The sequence below is a fragment of the Alternaria viburni genome, assembly GCF_023758015.1.
Source record: "Alternaria viburni strain BMP 2772 chromosome Unknown scaffold_26, whole genome shotgun sequence".
Lineage (NCBI taxonomy): Eukaryota > Fungi > Ascomycota > Dothideomycetes > Pleosporales > Pleosporaceae > Alternaria > Alternaria viburni.
Genome location: NW_026055795.1, coordinates 396683 through 414991, shown reverse-complemented (window position 1 = coordinate 414991; position 18309 = coordinate 396683). Strand labels below are relative to the sequence as shown.

Below are 18309 nucleotides of genomic sequence, written 5' to 3'. Positions count from 1 at the left end.
CATGCACATATGGATGACATTATGCAACTGGCATCGTGGTGGAACATAGCGCGGTAGCGGAAGCTTGAGCCAGCAATCAGGATCTGCCCGCTAGCACCCGACTTCACGAGAGGCTAACGATCCTGCGCCATCACCGTATTGGCTCCACAGATTGGGTGCGCCGTCGAGGTGGCTGCATCTGGCGTCTACAGCTGCTGCTGAGCATCATCACCACCAGGGAAGTGGCAACCCCGCGAAGGTGAGGGGTCAGAAGTGCAGATCCGAGGACATGACACCAGTCTCAAGTTTTTTTGATGGTCTTTATGATTCGCCAGTTTGAGGTCGAGGCAAGCAGACATCAGTCAGATTAGACCAACACACACTCAAGAATAGGACGACTTCCCAGCATCAATGACCTTGAGCGTCTTTTGGTTACACTCGACTCGTCCGCACAAACATAGCCAAGCTTCTATGTAGGTTTTAGTATCACATCGCAAATCGAGTGTAGAGAAGAACACATTGAAGAAATCCCAGAGACTTATATACCCACATGCCCTAAGTCAGAAAAGGAATCGCACGCATGCAAGCTGACCAAACCGCTTTCTAGTCGTCCTCCGAGAACAAAATACCATGTGAAGCAGGTAGCAGCTCTTTGCGTGCCGAACTTTGCAGATTCTCAGCGACCCGAACATTAGCTTTTCTTTCCTCCATTTGAATCAGAAGATTGAAATGGGTACGCTGATCTCGAGAAGCAGACATCACGATTTCGATGGGTGTTTTGAACTTCCAGACCTCCACAGACATGAGTCATCTTGGTCGCATTTTTGGTTTACTACTCCTAGCAATCATCATGAGGTGAGCCATCTCGGTTTTTGCGAACCAACGAGGAGAAGTTGTGAAGGAAGAGAACAAGAAGAGCGCAGAAGCCGGGGTATTTGTACTGACTACACCGCTGCAGCCAAAGGGGCGACCCCACAATGCTGAGGGGTCGCGAGTTCAGACCAAGACATGATCAGAGCAGGACCACTTTTGAACATCAAACAGCGGAACCGTCCTTTTAGAATCCTCGACTCGCACCAGCAGACATGTTGTAGATATCTTGAAGGTTTTGGTGTCACTTCACTCCGTGAAGTGACTAAAGGACGACCCTCACGGGGTCCCAAAGGTTTATGTACTTGCTCTTAGCCCGAAAGAACAGCGCACACATACGTACGGTCTGGGCTTCTTTCGGTCATGCTTCTGGGAAAGACCTTCATGTGATCAAGAAGCTACTATTTGGAGAATGAAAACTGGATGCTAAGAGTTCTGCAGGAACTCTCAATCATGCCATCTCTATCTTTGCACTTTGGGTAATAGGATAGAAATCAATGTGCTCTCGAAAAGCACACATCGAACTCCTGATCAAAAATATTGAGCAGCCGGACGACCCCAGACATTTCTCCTACTTCAACAGAATTTTAGTTTGCTCTCCACAGGAACACTCCCATGTCCTGGATAACTAGTATTTTTTGGAGGCCGAAACCTGCGTGTTGTGAAATAGAAGAGTAGGGAGGTAGTATAAGCTGAGCTTTTATAGTGGCACCGCCGCCACAGCCATAGGTTTCTCAGCTTTTGCTTTCTGAAGCTTAAAGAGGTGACGTCCGCTCGCACATGCATGAGCCTTGATGCAATTTGTTTTCGACAAAACCGGTGGCGGCCATCATAGAATGTGAAGGTGGGTGTTTTTGAGATTCCCAATCTCAGCGCACCATGGCAAATTGTTTCATCTTATTTGGTAAAGGTAATTGTATTTCGAAATCGTGTTGTGGAAGTAGAAGGAACCGAAAAACCAGGCGATTATATACTCCACGATTCCGGTAGCGCGAAGATTTGTTAGCAGCGGCAAGAGCTCGTGATCGTTGCGTCCGAAGGATCTGGAACGGAGAAAAGACCATATATCTGAGCAGTGGCGTTTTGAGCACATCATTCTCGCCGATGTGTAGCTGAATACCATCCTGGTGGGTCACAGCAACACAATGGCCCGCGAGATGAATCCTCGTACTTATTTCATCGATGAATCCGATGACATTTTGAACGACGAGGAGTCCAACTCGCACATAGAACGTATAGACCGTAGTTTGGTAGGACATCGTGGCACGAACTCCAGCTTTTGAACAACATTTTGAATTGGAAGTTCTTCTGGAGCTGGAGACATGACAGTGAAGTACAGCAATTTTGGTAAGCTTCACCAGCAACAGGAGACAACATGAACCACCTTTTTGGTTCTTTTGTGTAAAACCGTATGAAGTGTGAGGATGTAAGAAGACAAGTCCACGGGTAGCAAAGGATAGCTTTATACACCGACCCAGCGCGACAACATAGCTTGCAAGCCTTTTTCTTTTGGATGACTGGAAAGCCGCAGAAGATCTCTGCCATGTCATCTTGATAATGTTATTTTAGAGGAAGAATCGGTGCATTTGTTTCTATGACGTCGTAGACTCATACGTTCATCTTGAGTTGATTTTGAGACTTTTGGGAAGTTCAGTCGTGAGTGGAAGGAGGAAAGCGAAGAGTCTAACAATCATGAGCCTTCTGTGGTCTGCTCTCGGAACATGATCTTGAACAGAATGCATTTTGGTGGGAAAATCAGAGTTGAAGTCTAGCCATACGTTCTATTCAATGTGTTTTGGTAGATATCCGAGAACGCGAAAGAGCGGCGGACATCAGTTTATCGGGGTGTGGTTTTGGAGTCGCCCCTTCTCATGGAGGTCTTTTCGCTACATTTCGAAGACTGGTATTTTAGGTTGTGGATGAGAAGAAACAGAAAGTGAGAACGTAGAGGAGGTATTTATGTGTCTTCTGATCGCAAGCTAGCGGTCCACTGCGGTTAGTGCCAACGCACTTTCGTTCTCAAAACACACTCGGGTCAAGCTGATGTGAGTATCAGCTGTCGACGTCATCGCTATTACTGAGATGACGTCCCCATATGTTCGACTGAACTGTAGTCCAGTACCTCGATGTTCCGATGAGCGATTTACCACCTGTCCAGCTGACAGCGGTCCGATACCACGACTGTTGATCAGCACTCACACGACATCCAACGCAGATCCCAACTCTTGCATTACCGGCGACGATCAATTACACGCATAATGTGGAAGGCATCGAAAGAAGTGTGTGCAGCTGGCGGCAAACCGCCCAGCGAAGAACGAATAGATATTGGGTATCAAAACTAAAAAGACCACAACCACACAGCTCACGAGGCCAGCTCCGCAACCGCGCCCCAGATCGACGACCAAACACCCCTTCTCTCATTTTGTTGTACCTGCTGGTTCTGCTCCGCACTCACTCTCCTCGCCTCCTCAAGCTCCGCCTCCCAGGTAAGCACAGCATCCTTCTCATCCCTAATCGCCAAATCCGTCGGCTGCAGCGCCGCCGCCTCCTCAATCAACGTAACCGCCTTAACACTACTCTTCTCATCGCGCATCAACCTCAAACACCGCGCATGCCTGAACAGCATCTTAGCGCTCTGCGCATTACTCGGCGTCCACGTCGCACCCGCATGCTGCGCAAACCGCGCAGCAGCCGTTTCGCACTTGCGCAAATGGCCAATTGCAACACGTCCATTGCGCTGCACAAGAGGGCCTTGAGATGCGTCATTCGCCATATCGACCTGTAGGAATTGTGCGTGGAAGAGGTTGAGCGTGAAATAGAGATCGGCGGTTTTATTAACAAAATCCTCGCCGCCGGCTTTTTGCAGCCCCGCCCAAGAGGAGGAGTGGCGCATACGCTCGAGGGTACGCATGGCGTAAGCCCAAGATTCAGAGGCAGCGTAGAAATTGGATTGTTGCCATTGGCGCTTCCCGACGTCGACGCCGGTGCCGATTTCTTCGATTGTGGACTCGGGGTCTGTCCAGCGGGGTTGCGCGACTTGCGTGCGCACGCTGTCTGCGAGGGCGGGATCAACGAAGCCGGAGATGCGCATGTTGGGGATGCCGCGCAGACATGTCGCAATGGGCTCTAGCAGGCGCTCCTGGATCTTCGGGGTGAAGAAACGGGTTTGCGCGTAGTTGAGACGGATGGTGGCGTTGATGGAGGCGTGTTCTGTGGTCGTTGAGTTGGCATCTGCCATAACGGTTTCGATGTCGAGCTGCTCGCATAATTTCGGCAGATCTGACCGGAGCATCATGATCTCGAACTCGGAGAACTGGAATGGCGATGGCGTGAACGCGGGCTTGGATAGCGTGATGTGCATGACGTGGCCGTCGAATACGCTTACTTTGCGTGCATCGGTTGTTATGACGGGGATGCCTTCGCCGAGGAACAGGTTGCGGGAGTCCAGACCTCGGCATGTGATGCGGACGAATTGGTTGCGCTTGATCATGTAGTCTGACGCTTCAGCGTAGATCTGCTTGTTGGCGCGGAGAAGCGAGGGTGATGGGTTGCTTGGGCTGCGTCGGCTCAGCTTGCTGCTCATGCTGGGGTCTTGCTCGAGTTCATCTTCCCAGGAGCATAGAAGCAGATCGTAGATGTTGTTTCTGATTTCTCCAGGCAGGTCCAGGAAGCGGAATGGTTGAGTTGCTTGGGTGCAAGACATCTTGGTGTATGTTGTTGAGTTTGGCGATTGAATTGCTTGGGAAGTGGTCGGTATGTCGCAGTGGAATGTCGCTCAGGAAGTAGAGTCGCTGGGCAAAGAAGTCGCTCAGGAAGTGTCGCTATGGAATGAAGCTTGTCAATGATCAAGAGAAGAAAAGATGTCGCTGTGGAAGTTTGTCGCTCAGGAAAGAGTATATGTCGCTAGGCCAGTCGGGTTTACATATATACTTTACGCATATGATGATGGGGAAAAACGTTGAGTAAAAGAGGCGGTAAAAGATTTGATTCGTGTTGTCAAGAAATCGCAATCCGCTGGGAAATTTTCGTAGTCTGAGCTCAAAACGTGCATGGGCTAAGGATGTCGAAAATTGACTCGCGGCTTTCTTTGGGGAATCTCGGGGGAGCACGAGCGTTCTTATGCTGGCGGTAGAATGTTCGCCGGGTGGGAAGTGGACCCGCGAAACCGCTGGTGCGAAGTGTGTGAGGTGAGTCGGTTCTGGCGGATCCGTCAGACTCTGTAGTGCGGAGAAGCGTGAATGGAAGGGCCTGAAGCTGCACTGTGATGTCGGACGAGACTGTGCTAGGCGATGTTGGGTGCTAGCCTACGATCTTTCCCGGAAGCCCTTTTTCGCTCTCCCCGACGGAAAACGATCCGCTGGCGCCATGCAAATAGGGGTCTACGGCAATCGTTCGTGATGACTTCGGAGAAAAAGGACATTCCTCGGGCTTATTGCGCGTTCCTGGATCCCCAGATTTGTGTACTTGAATTGAGGCACGCCCCCAGAAGCCACATTCGAAGTTCCCCGGTCCGTCTCCGCACTAAACAGCTCATATCCCCAAGAACACCGCTATTCCTGCGTCCGCTTTTGGTACATGAAGGAGTGTGGTATCAGCCACTAAAGAGCTTGGATTCGCGAGATATGGGGCAAGCATGCTGTGCGACCATCATAGCGCCTACAGCTGACCGGAACATGCTTTCCTTAAGCAGAAGGTCCCACTCGCCAGAGGTCATACTCCTATCAGTGGCGGTGGGTTAAGATTCAACTATTGAAGGAGTCGCATAATTCACGCAAGAGTACAAAAGCGATCGCTTCCCCTCATCGTGCTGCTCGCTCGATGCCGATTTACCCTAGCGTACGTGGAGTAGAGAACAGCATGTCCTCTACGGGAGTGGAGGTTGTTGATAAGTGATTTGGATGAAGGAATCCGAACGACATCGCCTGCTGCTTCCTGAATTCCGCTGATGTTATTGAGAAATCAATATCAGATATGCTGTGCTCTACGGGTTCTAGCAATTGGTTTCAATGAGCCTGTGATGACGGTAATTACTTCCGCGCTGTCTTTCCCTTGCCCTTCTTCTTCCTACTCCTACTCGCTTCCTCCATCCCTTCGAGCCACAGCGCCCCACTAGCCTCAATGTCCTCCCTATTCTGCAACTCCTTCACGACCTTCTGGTACGCTTCATTCGCAGCGTCATCCATGTCCTCACCAAACCCGTCAGCACCGAATCCTCGACACTCAAACCAGATGCATGCCAGCGGGACTACGTTAGCCCCCTGCATCCAGCCCCTCATGAGATGCAACCACATGTCTACAGCCTCTTCATGGCTGCCGCCCTTGTACAAGAATGTCGCGATGTCACGCACGACACATTCTGGTATCGGGTACTCGTAGAAACCAGGGCCGACCTCCCAGGCCGCTTCGAAGGTGCTCAGCTTAGGTAAGTGCTGCGTAAGGATATGCGCATCCCGCAAAATCTCCAGGAAAGTCACTCCAGGTTGCTGACGCTTGCGGAAGTGCCCTGTACCGTCCCCGCCATCGAAAAGACTGTTATGGCTTGGCGCTATGCCGTACCTGCCATAAGGTCGGGGTACCGTATCATGGTACAAGTGCCTTATCTTCGTTGCCGTAGCAGCAGCACGGTCAGGAAATAGACGAAGCAAGCCGCTGAGTGGCTTGTGAAGTCCTTCTCGTGGGCTGTACTTGGCAGATAGCGCAATAGTGTTGGAGCGCCCAAATGCTTGCATCGCCTCATGGTAGACCTGTCTGGAAACGAGGAAAAGGTTGATAGCGTCTTCGCACGGCCCGATATCCTTCAGATCTGGATTGCGGTGCGCATTGTAGTATATGCCTTCTGGGCGGTAGACAACGTAGTGGAAGATTCTGTCTCGAAGTTCGCGTGGGAAGTCGAACAGCTTGAATGCACCGGTCCACTTGGGTAGCTGAACCCTGTCCAGAGACCACGGGGGGATGCCTCTGCCAGAACAACCGCGTCCCACGATGTAGGAGTGTGGCTCTGCAGGAGTAGGCGCTGCTGGTGTTGGGCGGGCGAGGAGTATTGAACCAAATGCTGCTTGGAGTTCAGGAACAGATGATTCGACTTGGCCTGTGGTTGCCATTGCGTCCTCAAGGATGTCGCGTAGGTCCGTGCTTTCTGTTACTGAGGAAGCCACGATAGTTGCAGTGACTGTTATTGCTGGTACCGAGTGATGATGCTAAAGTCGAGGTCCTCACGAAGCAGTATATAGTGTACCTACTACGTGCACTGCCACAGTGAGTCAAGGCGTGGCTTTAATTCGGGACTACTCTACGACACATCACTTTTAGCTCCTTCGACTCACCGCTACGCAATGCCATTGGCCTGGTAGCGTGGTAAGGCATACAGCGACAGTATGTAGTGTTACGGAGGACTCGCGATGGACTGCGATTGGAGTAGGTAAGCTTAAGCGATGCGATGCATGTGGTTGTGAGTGGTGAAAGTATCCGGGCACATAGACGCAGCTGTCGGTATGTTTAAACGAGTGAACGAGCGCGAAATGAGAATGCACATGGTGCTAGCGCATGCGAATGCAGTTGTGGTAGACTTGGGATTAAGCATGGCGGGAGGGGAGAGGTCTGCGAGCGGCTGTCAGCCGTAGCTCCGACGCCCAGCCGAAGAAGCACTGACCGTCAAGATTCGCAAAACCTCCGCAGCATTCCTGCACCACCATCTCTCCACCCGTCCAACCCAGTCTCCATCTCCTCAACGCCTCTCACAGACATCATGTTCGCTGCCAGGCAAGCTTTCTTCCAGGCCCAGCGCCGCTGCTTCTCGGCCTCGGCCCGCCAGGTAGGCCTATTCCCGGAACCCGCGATGTTTTGTGGTGGGGCGGTTCAATGCTTCAATGCAACGCCATTGGGACAATCCAGGCACAAGATGCTAACTGCATGCACTGTAGAACTCCAAGGTCACCGTTCTCGGCGCCGCTGGTGGTATTGGTCAGCCATTGTCTCTGCTGCTCAAGCTCAACCCCAGGGTTAGCAAGCTCTCCCTCTACGACATCCGTCTAGCTCCCGGTAAGCTCACTCAATTGCATATACGATATTCAATTCTGACTTCACACAGGTGTCGCTGCCGACATTGGCCACATCAACACCAAGAGCGAGGTACGCCAACTCTCCGAAGCCACGCGCGAACCGTCTACTGATACTCGACAAGGTTACCGGCCACGAGGCCACTCCCTCAGGTCTCGCCGACGCCCTCAAGGGTGCTGAGATCGTCGTCATCCCCGCTGGTGTTCCCCGCAAGCCCGGCATGACCCGTGATGGTGAGCATTGGAGTCACTGATACTGCCGACACGTCTAACACGGGCAGACTTGTTCAACACCAACGCCTCCATCGTCCGCGACTTGGCCAAGGCCTGCGCCGACCACGCCCCCGAGGCCAACATCTTGATCATCTCCAACCCCGTACGTTATACAATTACGACTCGATAGAGCATAGTCTAATCCATCTAGGTCAACTCCACCGTCCCCATCACCGCCGAGGTCTTCAAGTCCAAGGGCGTCTACAACCCCAAGCGCCTCTTCGGTGTCACCACCCTCGACGTTGTCCGTGCCTCGCGCTTCATCTCGCAACTCAAGAACACCGACCCCGCCACCGAGAACATCACCGTCATCGGTGGCCACTCCGGCGCTACCATCGTTCCCCTCCTGTCCCAGTCCGGATACAACCTCGAGGGCGAGCAGCTCGCCGAGTACATCAAGCGCGTCCAGTTCGGTGGTGACGAGGTTGTCCAGGCCAAGGACGGAGCTGGCTCTGCCACTCTCTCCATGGCCATGGCCGGTGCCCGCTTCGCCGAGTCGCTCCTCAAGGCTGCCCAAGGCCAGAAGAACGTCATCGAGCCCACCTTTGTCGACTCTCCTCTCTTCAAGGACCAGGGCTGCGAGTACTTCTCCACCAACGTCGAGCTCGGCCCCAACGGTGTTGAGAAGATCCACCCCGTTGGCAAGATCACCGACCACGAGCAGAAGCTCCTCGACGCCTGCGTCGCTGATCTCGCCAAGAACATCAAGAAGGGTGTTGAGTGGGTCAAGCAGAACCCATAAATTCTACAATAGAATTATGAGTGTGTACAACAATAATGACGTGAGCTCTGGGCTGGGTTTAGTTCTGATGTCATGAACTTTGATCTGTACCTTAGCATGCCAAAATCAACTCTTACGCTTCTCTACATGGTACTTCGTGACGATCTTGTACATGTACCAACGTGATTCCAAGTCTCATCTCTGATATTTGCCACCTCGACATCGCGGAAGCTAGGCTGGGAGGAAAGAGCGCCAGGCACTCTATCCTTAACGCGCTTCATCGGACCTGCTGAAAATATCGGATTTCGTCTCATCTCAAGCCAGACGTTACTCAATCAAGCAATATTTGAAACCATTGATTGTGGTAGAATATACTTCACCCTCTACCCTCCCCGAGGCACCACAACGCGTGCTGTGGGTGAAGGGATGCAACTGTCTATGCTCGCTTTCCTCTAATCCTGTTTTTAGGTCCATAAATTTGCGGAAACATCCCTAATTCCGTCGACCTCTGTATGAAGTCTATCTCTGTGACCATGTGATGTTCGTAGATACTACAGATGGCTGTTCCTTAGATGCTAAAATGTAGCTTTTCTTAAAGTGAAGAACAAGTCTGCCTTAAAACAAATCAAGCGACCGGGTTTGAAATGGGAAGCCGGCGTGGTTCCGTGGCGGGACGCGAACTGATCTTGATGGTACAGCGATGCTGAGCAGTGTGGCTGGCGAGAGGATCTCGGTATCGCGTTGTGGGGGTGTGGAGCGTCCCGACAGGGTGAAGAGGAAGGTGCCATCCGGTACGCGTCGCAATCGCGGTCTTTTTTACACGACATCATCGTGTGCTCAATCGCGCGATTGCTTCCTCTGGAAATGCCCGTTCGTTCGTCCCAATATAGCGAGATCCATGCTCACAGCAATACGCCCCGGTCAGAAAGCCAAGTTGAAAGGGTATCTCCAATACGTCATCGATGTTCGCGTCCGAAAACTGTCTTCTGAGAATCCTTATCTTCCACGGACACGATCACGTCGCATTGCATCATCACACCGTCTTGCTGGTCTGCATCGACTAGGCTCGACGTGCTCGCATGTTCATCGGTGGAATTCCCCATCGTTCGCGTCTGCCAGTCGGTGAGCCTACACCTACACGGTTTCTTCTTTTCCTCCCTTGCCCCCTCGGCAGACACGGTAACCGTACTATACCCGGTGTCAGGGGGTACCAGCTTCGGTCCTGTGCTGCCCGTCTCCTGTCGACTCAAAGATGCGTGAGTGTCGGAAAGTTCTGTCTCCTGGATTTCGGGATAGACAATGCCGCTGCCGCCGACGCCGAGGAGGCGCTTGATGCGCGGAACGCTTGCCGAGATCAAGGAGAGGCTGGATACAGATCTGAAGTGGTCAGTTTTCGAAAGACATTGATCAATCCGAACGTACTGGGTAAAGACTACAAACTCAGCTGCATCATCTGCGTCCATTAGGTCTACGCTGCTCGGTTCGTGTCAAGCTCACTCACGTGTGGGGTTTGGACTGGAAACCACCCTCAACGTCGCCCATATCTGACCTCCAGCAACGATTGCAACACTATAAAGTCAAGACCAGGACGTGCAAAAACGTGGCTGGGGACCTCACCTAGCTCGGACACCAAAGAGCATTGCCACTGCAATGCTTTTTTCTTTGTCCAGAGACATCTTCCAGAAGGTCGGGACGATCCAAAAAGCCAAAAGAAGGTCTGTAGCAATATTGATCGCGGTGGCTGCGGTTGAAAGACCGCCGTTTCCACATTGCAGTGCATGCATAGTCCACCGCGGAATCCCACACTGGAACGCCACCGCAAAGGTCGAGAATATAGCAAAGAGCGCAATGCTTCCGAACAGGGCCACCTTCGCTCTTCGGGATTGTGGGAATATGCGCTCGATGAGCAAAGCCGAGGACAGTTTCGCGAGCGCCATTGCAATGATACTGAGTATTCCAGCAACATAGATCGCCTGCAGCTCTGATTAGCGGTAGCTACCTGATGGCATTGGAGCTAGTAACCTTGAAGAACAGAGTCAGCTCCTTACCACTCAAGCCATCCAAGTCCTTCCCTAGGCCCCCTACGATAGCAAACTGCCAGCTGACAGTCGCGCCTAGATATACAACCTAAGAAATGTTTAGTATCACTTGCATCCATGGAAGCGAATTACATACTGTGGCTGCTACAACTGCCACATCGTCGAGACCGAATTCGATTTTGTGGTTGTGACCCTGCGCAAATCGTCCGACCAACACGCCCACCGTTATGATAGTCCATGAGTAAGTGGAGACAAGGACGAAGCCGCTCCTAGTTGACACACTACTTCGACGACCTTCATCCGAACCTGCGGAAACCATTGTACACAGCGAAAAGAAGTAGGAACAAAGGAAAACTGAATGGCATTCTCATTAGGAAAGCGTGCAGCTTATGATAGACGTTGAAGCATCATTCCACACGGCTCGGCCTTATACTCATCGCACCGACTCTCAGCTGCGCATCCAAATGCGTCTTGTCTTGGGTACGCATCTGGGGTCAACAACCCAACCATGGTCCAAGCTCGGGTCTTCGAAGCATGTCAGGATCTAATTCGTGTGTTTTCGCGACCCTTGAATCTGCCGCATGCTTACTGTCCGTGCGCATGCCGGGCAGCTAGTCCGTTTTCCGTAATGTCCATGTCCATCCGCTGCACCTCTCCAAGCTGCAGCTCGCTGAATCATCTTCTGCACTGGGGTCAGCTCGAACAATCTCTGTAATTACAGCGCGTCGTTCTTTGGGACGATGTGGCCTGGTTGGTGAACTACCAAGTCTCGGCTTCACATCCATCAGGAAGCGGAACGGTTCGTTCAATCCTGCGTCGATCGCTTGTCCAAAAGCTCCAAGCCGGGAGTTTCGAGCTCAAACCCCGCCTCATGTTACGCGTTACGACGATGAACTGCCGTTAGTGGCGCCGGCTACCGTGTGGATGGTCCCGGACAGCGCGAGCTTATCTAATGGAGCGGCCATCGAAATATCACCCATGCGACGAACGACAGGACTGTAACTTTACGGGGCGATTGGTGCGTTGGATCTAACCATTTTCATGCAGCGGAACGCGCCGGAAAGATGACCCTTGGACGCTGCTTGTCGTACAATGTAAGATCGGGCTTGCATACGGCAATGGGGTTTGCAGCGCTCGACAAACCCACTGCGTACGATGTCGGGCGTCTTTCGTGTTTCTTTTAGCCAGACGAGCCAGTAAGAGAGCTGCCAACTTCCAGAGTCCCTCATGCAGCGCGCTCCGCAGCTCCCTGGTTCTATCGTACTTCTCCAGGGCACTGGTAGGATTGCTGCATCTTGCCAACTCCCTTGACTTTGCCATCCCGCACGTCACCCGCCGGCCATTGCATTGGGACGTCTTGCGCCAGCATGGAACTCAATAGTTACATGGCAGATGCTGAACTCGATGTTCTGGAGCAAGAATCTGGTCAGGGCGAGAAGACGGCGGTAAATACGCCGGCTGGGCCTTCGGGAGTGGGGCGATCACCACATCAGCTCGAGGTGAGCATCACTTGAGCGACTTCAGTAAAGTAGCGTACTGACTAGAGCAGCGTTATATCAACCTCTCGGCTGTGATCAACTTCGCTGTGATCATTCTCGCCTCTTGGGAATCGTTTGCAGTGACGTTCCAGTTCGCATTGATCAACGGCGGTCCCGCATCTATCTTCTATGGCTCTATCCTGGCTGGCATCGGCGCCTGTGCCGTTGGGTTCTCACTGGCTGAGCTGGCTTCAATGTATGTACCAAGCGTCTGTCATGGACATTTCTTGACGACTCGACAGAGATCCAACCGTTGGTGCCCAGTATCGTTGGTCAGCTAATCTCGCTCCGGCTGCTCCTCGCTTCTGGGGTCTACTGCAAGGTGAGTAGAAGTAGGCACTTATGCTTCTTACAGCTCACGTTACAAACAGGATGGATAACTGTTGGTGCCTGGTGCTTTGCTTGCAGTGGACCGCCTTCCATATTAGCCAACATCATCACGTCACTGGCGATGTTCAACAACGAGGACTACGTTCCTGAAAGATGGCACACCAGCCTCATGATGGTCGCGCTCATGATAGTCCCCTTCATCTCGAATCTTTGGTTTCGCAAACTTCTCGATGCATTCGAAATCACTGGTGGCATACTTCACGTCTGCCTCTTCATCGTGATAGTCGCCGTCTTCGTCGCGTTTGGACCGCGCAGCGACCCTGACTTTGTCTTCAAGACACTGACATGGGAAGAGTCGGGATGGAACAACAAGGGCGTTTCTTGGGGTCTTGGACTTTTGAGCATGAGTTTCGCCGTTGTTGGAGCAGACAGTGTTCTGCACATGTGTACGTCTACGAGTTTGCACACAGTGCTCATCGACTGACTGAATATGAAGGTGACGAGGTGAAGAAGGTGCGCACGCGCGTGCCACGCAGTATCATAATTACCTCTGTCGCGAACTCAGCGATGCTGATCGTCTTTGCTACTATCGTTCTCTTCTACATGGGCCCTCTCGACGATATCATCGCCACCCCGCTTCCAATCCTATGGGTCATTTACAACATCACCGGCTCTTCAGTGGCAGCTAATGTTCTCACCTCACTCATAGCCCTCCTCATCTTCTTCGCCCTCTTCAACATATTTGCGTCCGTCTCGAGACTTATCTGGGTATTCGCACGCGACAACGGTCTGCCTTTCTCTGACTTCTTCTCTTACGTAGGTCGCCTTCACGAGCTCGTGTATCATTGCATTAGCTGACAACCTTAGGTGCACCCCACACTCAAACTCCCCGTAAACGCGCTTCTCCTTGTTGGAACCATCGTAACATGTCTCTCTCTCATCTACATCGCCAGTGCGACGGCCTTCAATGCGCTCATCTCACTTCAAGCCCTCGCGTTGCACGTATCGTACTTCTTCCCCATCCTCTTTATCCTCCTACGCAAAATCAGAGGCCCACCTCCACCTTATGGGCCGTTCAAGCTCGGTCCTGTCGGTATACCCGTCAATACGTTTGCGCTATGCTATCTGGTCTTCGTGGTACTTTGGATGCCGTTCCCTCAGATTTTGCCAGTCACACGAGACAACATGAACTACGCGGGACCCATCTTTGGTGCGGTCGTAATCGGGGCTTTGGCCCATTGGTTCATTAGTGGGCATAGGACGTTCAAGATGCCTGTCATTCGGTATGAGTAGACCATTGTCGGTTCTGGTACCACTACACATGTTGTTGGCTTCAACAGTACGACTTGGCATGATCTTCTTTCGCATATAGCTTGCTAGAAGTCGATAGCATGATACGTAACAAGCATCCATGAGCCTTAGTATGCGACATCAATGCAGATCGTGAGAATCCCAGTGGCACCTTCACATAACGACAGCTTTGCGGAAGACTAGCCCATCCCTGTGCCCCTGCGCCCCGCATCAGCAGCCATCCGGCGCAGGGAAAGATCTCCAATTCCCTCATCACGTTTCGACCAACTACGCCGCGCACCTGCACTTAATTGCACTGCAGTGTGATGGGAGGATTTAAGGCCGACAAACAACAATGAACAACGTCTTGGCGGTGAGCTTGTATGGCTTAGAAAACACCCGGGCGCTGCTGATTGGTTGGGGATGACCAACTGTAAGTTGTTTACTTACGTTACACTGGGCCTGACCGGACGACGTCACAAGCTGACAGCTTCCTCGTATAAGGAGAAGGAGTGTCAGGACGAGCAAGATGTGATAGCTGTACTTAAACCTTATTACTTGCTCGATCAATCCGCAACATTATCACCACACCAAAATCTTCCTACAATGGCTCCAACCCTTCCCCCAATGCCGCTTCCAGGCCTCATCATGGTGCCCAACTGGACAGCCCAGAAACACGAAACCTTCGTCATGAAGACCGAAGGCGTACCCACGAAGAAAGCCCAAAGCCTCGTCAGCTACTGCACGTCTGATGAAAAAGCTGGAGAACCGTTCCTGAAGATATTGGAGGAGGAAAAGAACATTGTCAAGTTTATGACGATGGATGGACAGGAGGCTATGCGGATCAACGTCCATAGACACACACTCGCAAGGCCGAGTGCAGAGTACAAGGCAGTGAGGAGCGCGGATGCGAAGCCGTTGTGGGATCTGGAGTTGAAGGCTGGTTGGAGGGTGCCTAGCTACAGTATGTCTTCTCTTCGCTCATTTCCCTGCGTGCTTTCCATCGCGGTCACCTCCTCTCCATCTATCCGCCTCTTCCTCGAACTGACACACTTCCGTTTTAGACATCACCGTCCATGACAAATACGTCGAGAACCAGATGATCGAGTTCGAACGCAAAGTTGCCGGTGAGGAGAAGGGTCTCGTTGTCAACGGCAATCCGGTCATGACCATCTCTCGACACGCGAAGTGGGCGCATATGCATGCCACCTTCGTTGTGCATGTCGCGCCGGGAATGGATCTCCTGTTCGCGCTCGGCGTCGCGTGGATTCGGTCGGATAAACAGAGGCAGGAGGATGCCGTCAATACTACGCTATTGATAGTGTAGAGAGACGAGAGGACGGTTCTTGCTTAGCGTACGAGTTACAATGGCGATGGAAGATGGGGTTTGAGAGGAGGTGGAACTCTGTTCATCTAGCGTCTCGATCATACAGGCTCGTTATGACTCCGCTTCTGCTTCTTAAATAACCACTTGGACCCTCTCGTACGTTCATGCTCATGAGAGTACGATCGCTCGGGGAGACATCCGATCTTGGGTAACGCCGTGACTTCGTTTGCAATGTTCACACGTACGTCTCCAAATTCGATCTCATTTTGTGGTACCTCGCGTAGTTCCATGGCGTTTTTCTGAGCTTCATTCTCCTTTGCTGACCAAGCCCGGATCCGAGTGTCGGTGTCGCTATGATTGCTCATCGCTGAACTGAGGAGGCGGGAACCGCCGCGTGGATGTGTCGAGAAGCGTGAGGTGAGGGGTGATGTCGCAACCCAAGGCCAGCGACCACTGACCATACTCTTCCTGGTGGCTAATGGAGAATCACTCTCTTCAGCGCCCAGAGAAACCCAGTCCCAGCCCGCAGGCTTGCGCCACTCTTTCTTCCCGGGTCGTTCCACTGGGGCGGCATGCGCGTGCACGTTCTTTGGGTCCGAGTTCTTTTGTTTCGAGGACTGAGTGATCTCGGTAAAGAACTCAATGACGTTCTTGGGCAGCATCCTGACCACCAGTATCCGAATGGATGGCAGCGATACGCAGGCGAAACCTGCCGCAAGTTCCAACTCCGTCCAGACGGTGACCTTCACGTAGTCCCAGGTAGGATCCACAGAGATCTTAAACGTGAGTAAGACGAATAGGCGGATGATAGTCGCGATGCATCCGAAAGTTCCGATGGCGAACATGAAGCAAACGGCGACCTTCTTATAGCGCCTCATCTGTAAGTTGCGGATGAAGAATAAAGGTAGGATTAGCAGGAGGATGTCCTGCACGATAGCGCTGATGGAGTTTGCCATCGGTACTGCTTGAATGTCTAGGCACTGCCCCTTGATGTCTCGATTCCAAAAGGATTCAACTGGCGTGCATATGAAGATCGTCAGAAAGACGATGACGGTCGAGTTGATGATGATGCCGGCTCCGAAGATGTAAGCGGTGATCCGGAAGCTTTTCGTTTGGAAGATCTCGAGGTAGAACGCGATGAGGGAAAGTTTGATGAGGCCAAGCACAGCGATGTAGGTCGACCAAGAAATGTAGACTGCTTTGTGTTAGCATGCCTATAGCGAAGTCGCAAGGTAGGGGTGCATCATACAATAGCGGAGAATAGGCGAGAGAGCCCCGTCTTCAAGATTCCACAAGTGCTCGCCGAAGCCACGTTCCGTCACTATATTGCGTTAGTTACAGTAGATGGCAGCTCGCAGACCTTTTACTTACTGGCCAAGGTGCATCCTGCGGGTACTGCGCATAACACCAGAGCAAAAACGACGATATAGTCGTCCATTGCTAGCCTCTTATTCACCAACTTGCCGACGATTCGTAGAACGACAAACACCACGGCCATGGAGTAGATAACACCAGTCCACATGAACATGTCAAGGCGTTGCGATTCATCGGACATGTCGCAAAGAACGGCTTGTACTCTGGCAGTGTCCAGACTTTCTTGCATAGTACAATTTGCAAGCATACATGCTGGCACGTCTGCCGCAATCCGATCGTTGCCACAGACACATTCAGTATCATCCAGGGTGCAGCCAGCTTTTGGGATAATAGCAATCATGCAGACAAGCTGTGTATTGTTAGCAATGATATCGGACAGTGTAGCTGGGCATGTACTCCGCAAGCGGGGATGTCCGCAATGCCTAATGCCCTTGCATCCAGTTCCGGACCCGACGCGCTGGCATGGCCAAACGTGAAGACCAGACAAAAGACCGACAATAACGCAAAAAGATGCATATTGTGAATAGTAATCGATGGGGTGGTGAGACAGGCTGACCCTGGGCTCCGGTCGGCGGCCCCGATGACTATTTCACCAAAGATAGATGGCAAAAAAACTTTGGAGTTGCGACATAGTCCAACGCTCTCGAACTATGTTGGGGAAATTCCCATCTTCGGCGTCTCTCAAAGCGTGTTTGAGCTTAGTATAGTACTCCCGCTGTTGAAGCCAATCAAGCGGTGTGGCCGTTAGACCATAGCGCCGTGATGGCGCTGTGGAATCGCCGTAGCAGCGGCTTGACTCGATATTACCCACGGCACGTGGGCTTTTGAACCAGGCTTTTCGTTCGGTACCAGTTGGCTCTATCGCGCAACGCCCACGGAAATCTAATTCTTTACTACTGTGCAGGGAGAGAGCTTGCCCGGCCGATCTGACGGCGCTTTTCGGCCATTCGCAACTTTGCCCTATGGTAATTGTATGGGAATGTATGACGGCCATACGACTAACTGGTTATGAACGCAATGGAAGCTTGCCTTCCGTGAAGCTGAGGCGCATCTCGCCGTTCATGGCGTTCATATGTTGGTCGGCTTGGACGCTGCTTCCAACATCGTAACTCGGCAGAATGCGCCTGGCCCAACGTAATTGCGGGAAGAGGTAGCGTAGTGTGTGATTAAGGAGTCTAGTCGAACGGTACAGCAGCCTCACTCGCATGTGCCCAAGGAAGGCGCCGTTTGCTGAGAAGACCCAAGCAAGGGGCAGTTGGCAAAATCAGGGTCCCAAGTGATTACCTCATCACCTACGCCGATCCGGGGCCTTCTATCCCGCCCCACTCGAGATGAAAAAGGGCAGCTTTGCCATCCACTCGCATCAAAACACAGGAAACAAAGTTGGCTGACGTCCGTTAGCCATCGTTCTTCGACGCATGATTAACATGGGATCTTCAACTGTCAGATTACCGACAAGTCAGAACGCTCGGAGCAGCTGATCTTGTCCAGCCCGTGCTTTACCCGCTCAAAC

At 52.1% G+C, this 18309-nt stretch overlaps 6 protein-coding genes across 6 annotated transcripts; 3 read left to right on the top strand and 3 right to left on the bottom strand.

The window, feature by feature from the left end:
- Nucleotides 1-3211: 3211 nt before the first annotated feature.
- Nucleotides 3212-4552, bottom strand: J4E79_009736 (uncharacterized protein; the record flags this gene model as incomplete). Its single annotated transcript, XM_049358579.1, has 1 exon — nucleotides 3212-4552. One exon carries the CDS (start codon nucleotides 4550-4552, stop codon nucleotides 3212-3214), a length of 1341 nt encoding a protein of 446 aa, XP_049207049.1.
- Nucleotides 4553-5876: 1324 nt separating this feature from the next.
- Nucleotides 5877-6950, bottom strand: J4E79_009735 (uncharacterized protein; the record flags this gene model as incomplete). Its single annotated transcript, XM_049358578.1, has 1 exon — nucleotides 5877-6950. One exon carries the CDS (start codon nucleotides 6948-6950, stop codon nucleotides 5877-5879), a length of 1074 nt encoding a protein of 357 aa, XP_049207048.1.
- A 644-nt stretch (nucleotides 6951-7594) lies between these two features.
- Nucleotides 7595-8919, top strand: MDH1 (Malate dehydrogenase, cytoplasmic; the record flags this gene model as incomplete). Its single annotated transcript, XM_049358577.1, has 6 exons — nucleotides 7595-7660; nucleotides 7770-7887; nucleotides 7937-7977; nucleotides 8030-8138; nucleotides 8186-8280; nucleotides 8329-8919. 6 exons carry the CDS (start codon nucleotides 7595-7597, stop codon nucleotides 8917-8919), a joined length of 1020 nt encoding a protein of 339 aa, XP_049207047.1.
- Nucleotides 8920-12304: 3385 nt separating this feature from the next.
- Nucleotides 12305-14098, top strand: J4E79_009733 (uncharacterized protein; the record flags this gene model as incomplete). Its single annotated transcript, XM_049358576.1, has 6 exons — nucleotides 12305-12436; nucleotides 12487-12671; nucleotides 12718-12797; nucleotides 12847-13251; nucleotides 13302-13621; nucleotides 13673-14098. 6 exons carry the CDS (start codon nucleotides 12305-12307, stop codon nucleotides 14096-14098), a joined length of 1548 nt encoding a protein of 515 aa, XP_049207046.1.
- Nucleotides 14099-14722: 624 nt separating this feature from the next.
- On the top strand, nucleotides 14723-15422 carry J4E79_009732 (uncharacterized protein; the record flags this gene model as incomplete). Its single annotated transcript, XM_049358575.1, has 2 exons — nucleotides 14723-15059; nucleotides 15160-15422. The coding sequence occupies 2 exons, from the start codon at nucleotides 14723-14725 to the stop codon at nucleotides 15420-15422; spliced, it is 600 nt and encodes a 199-aa protein (XP_049207045.1).
- A 98-nt stretch (nucleotides 15423-15520) lies between these two features.
- J4E79_009731 (uncharacterized protein) lies at nucleotides 15521-16977 on the bottom strand (the record flags this gene model as incomplete). The annotated part of the gene is made up of 2 exons (XM_049358574.1): nucleotides 15521-16617; nucleotides 16794-16977. 2 exons carry the CDS (start codon nucleotides 16975-16977, stop codon nucleotides 15521-15523), a joined length of 1281 nt encoding a protein of 426 aa, XP_049207044.1.
- Nucleotides 16978-18309: the final 1332 nt, after the last annotated feature.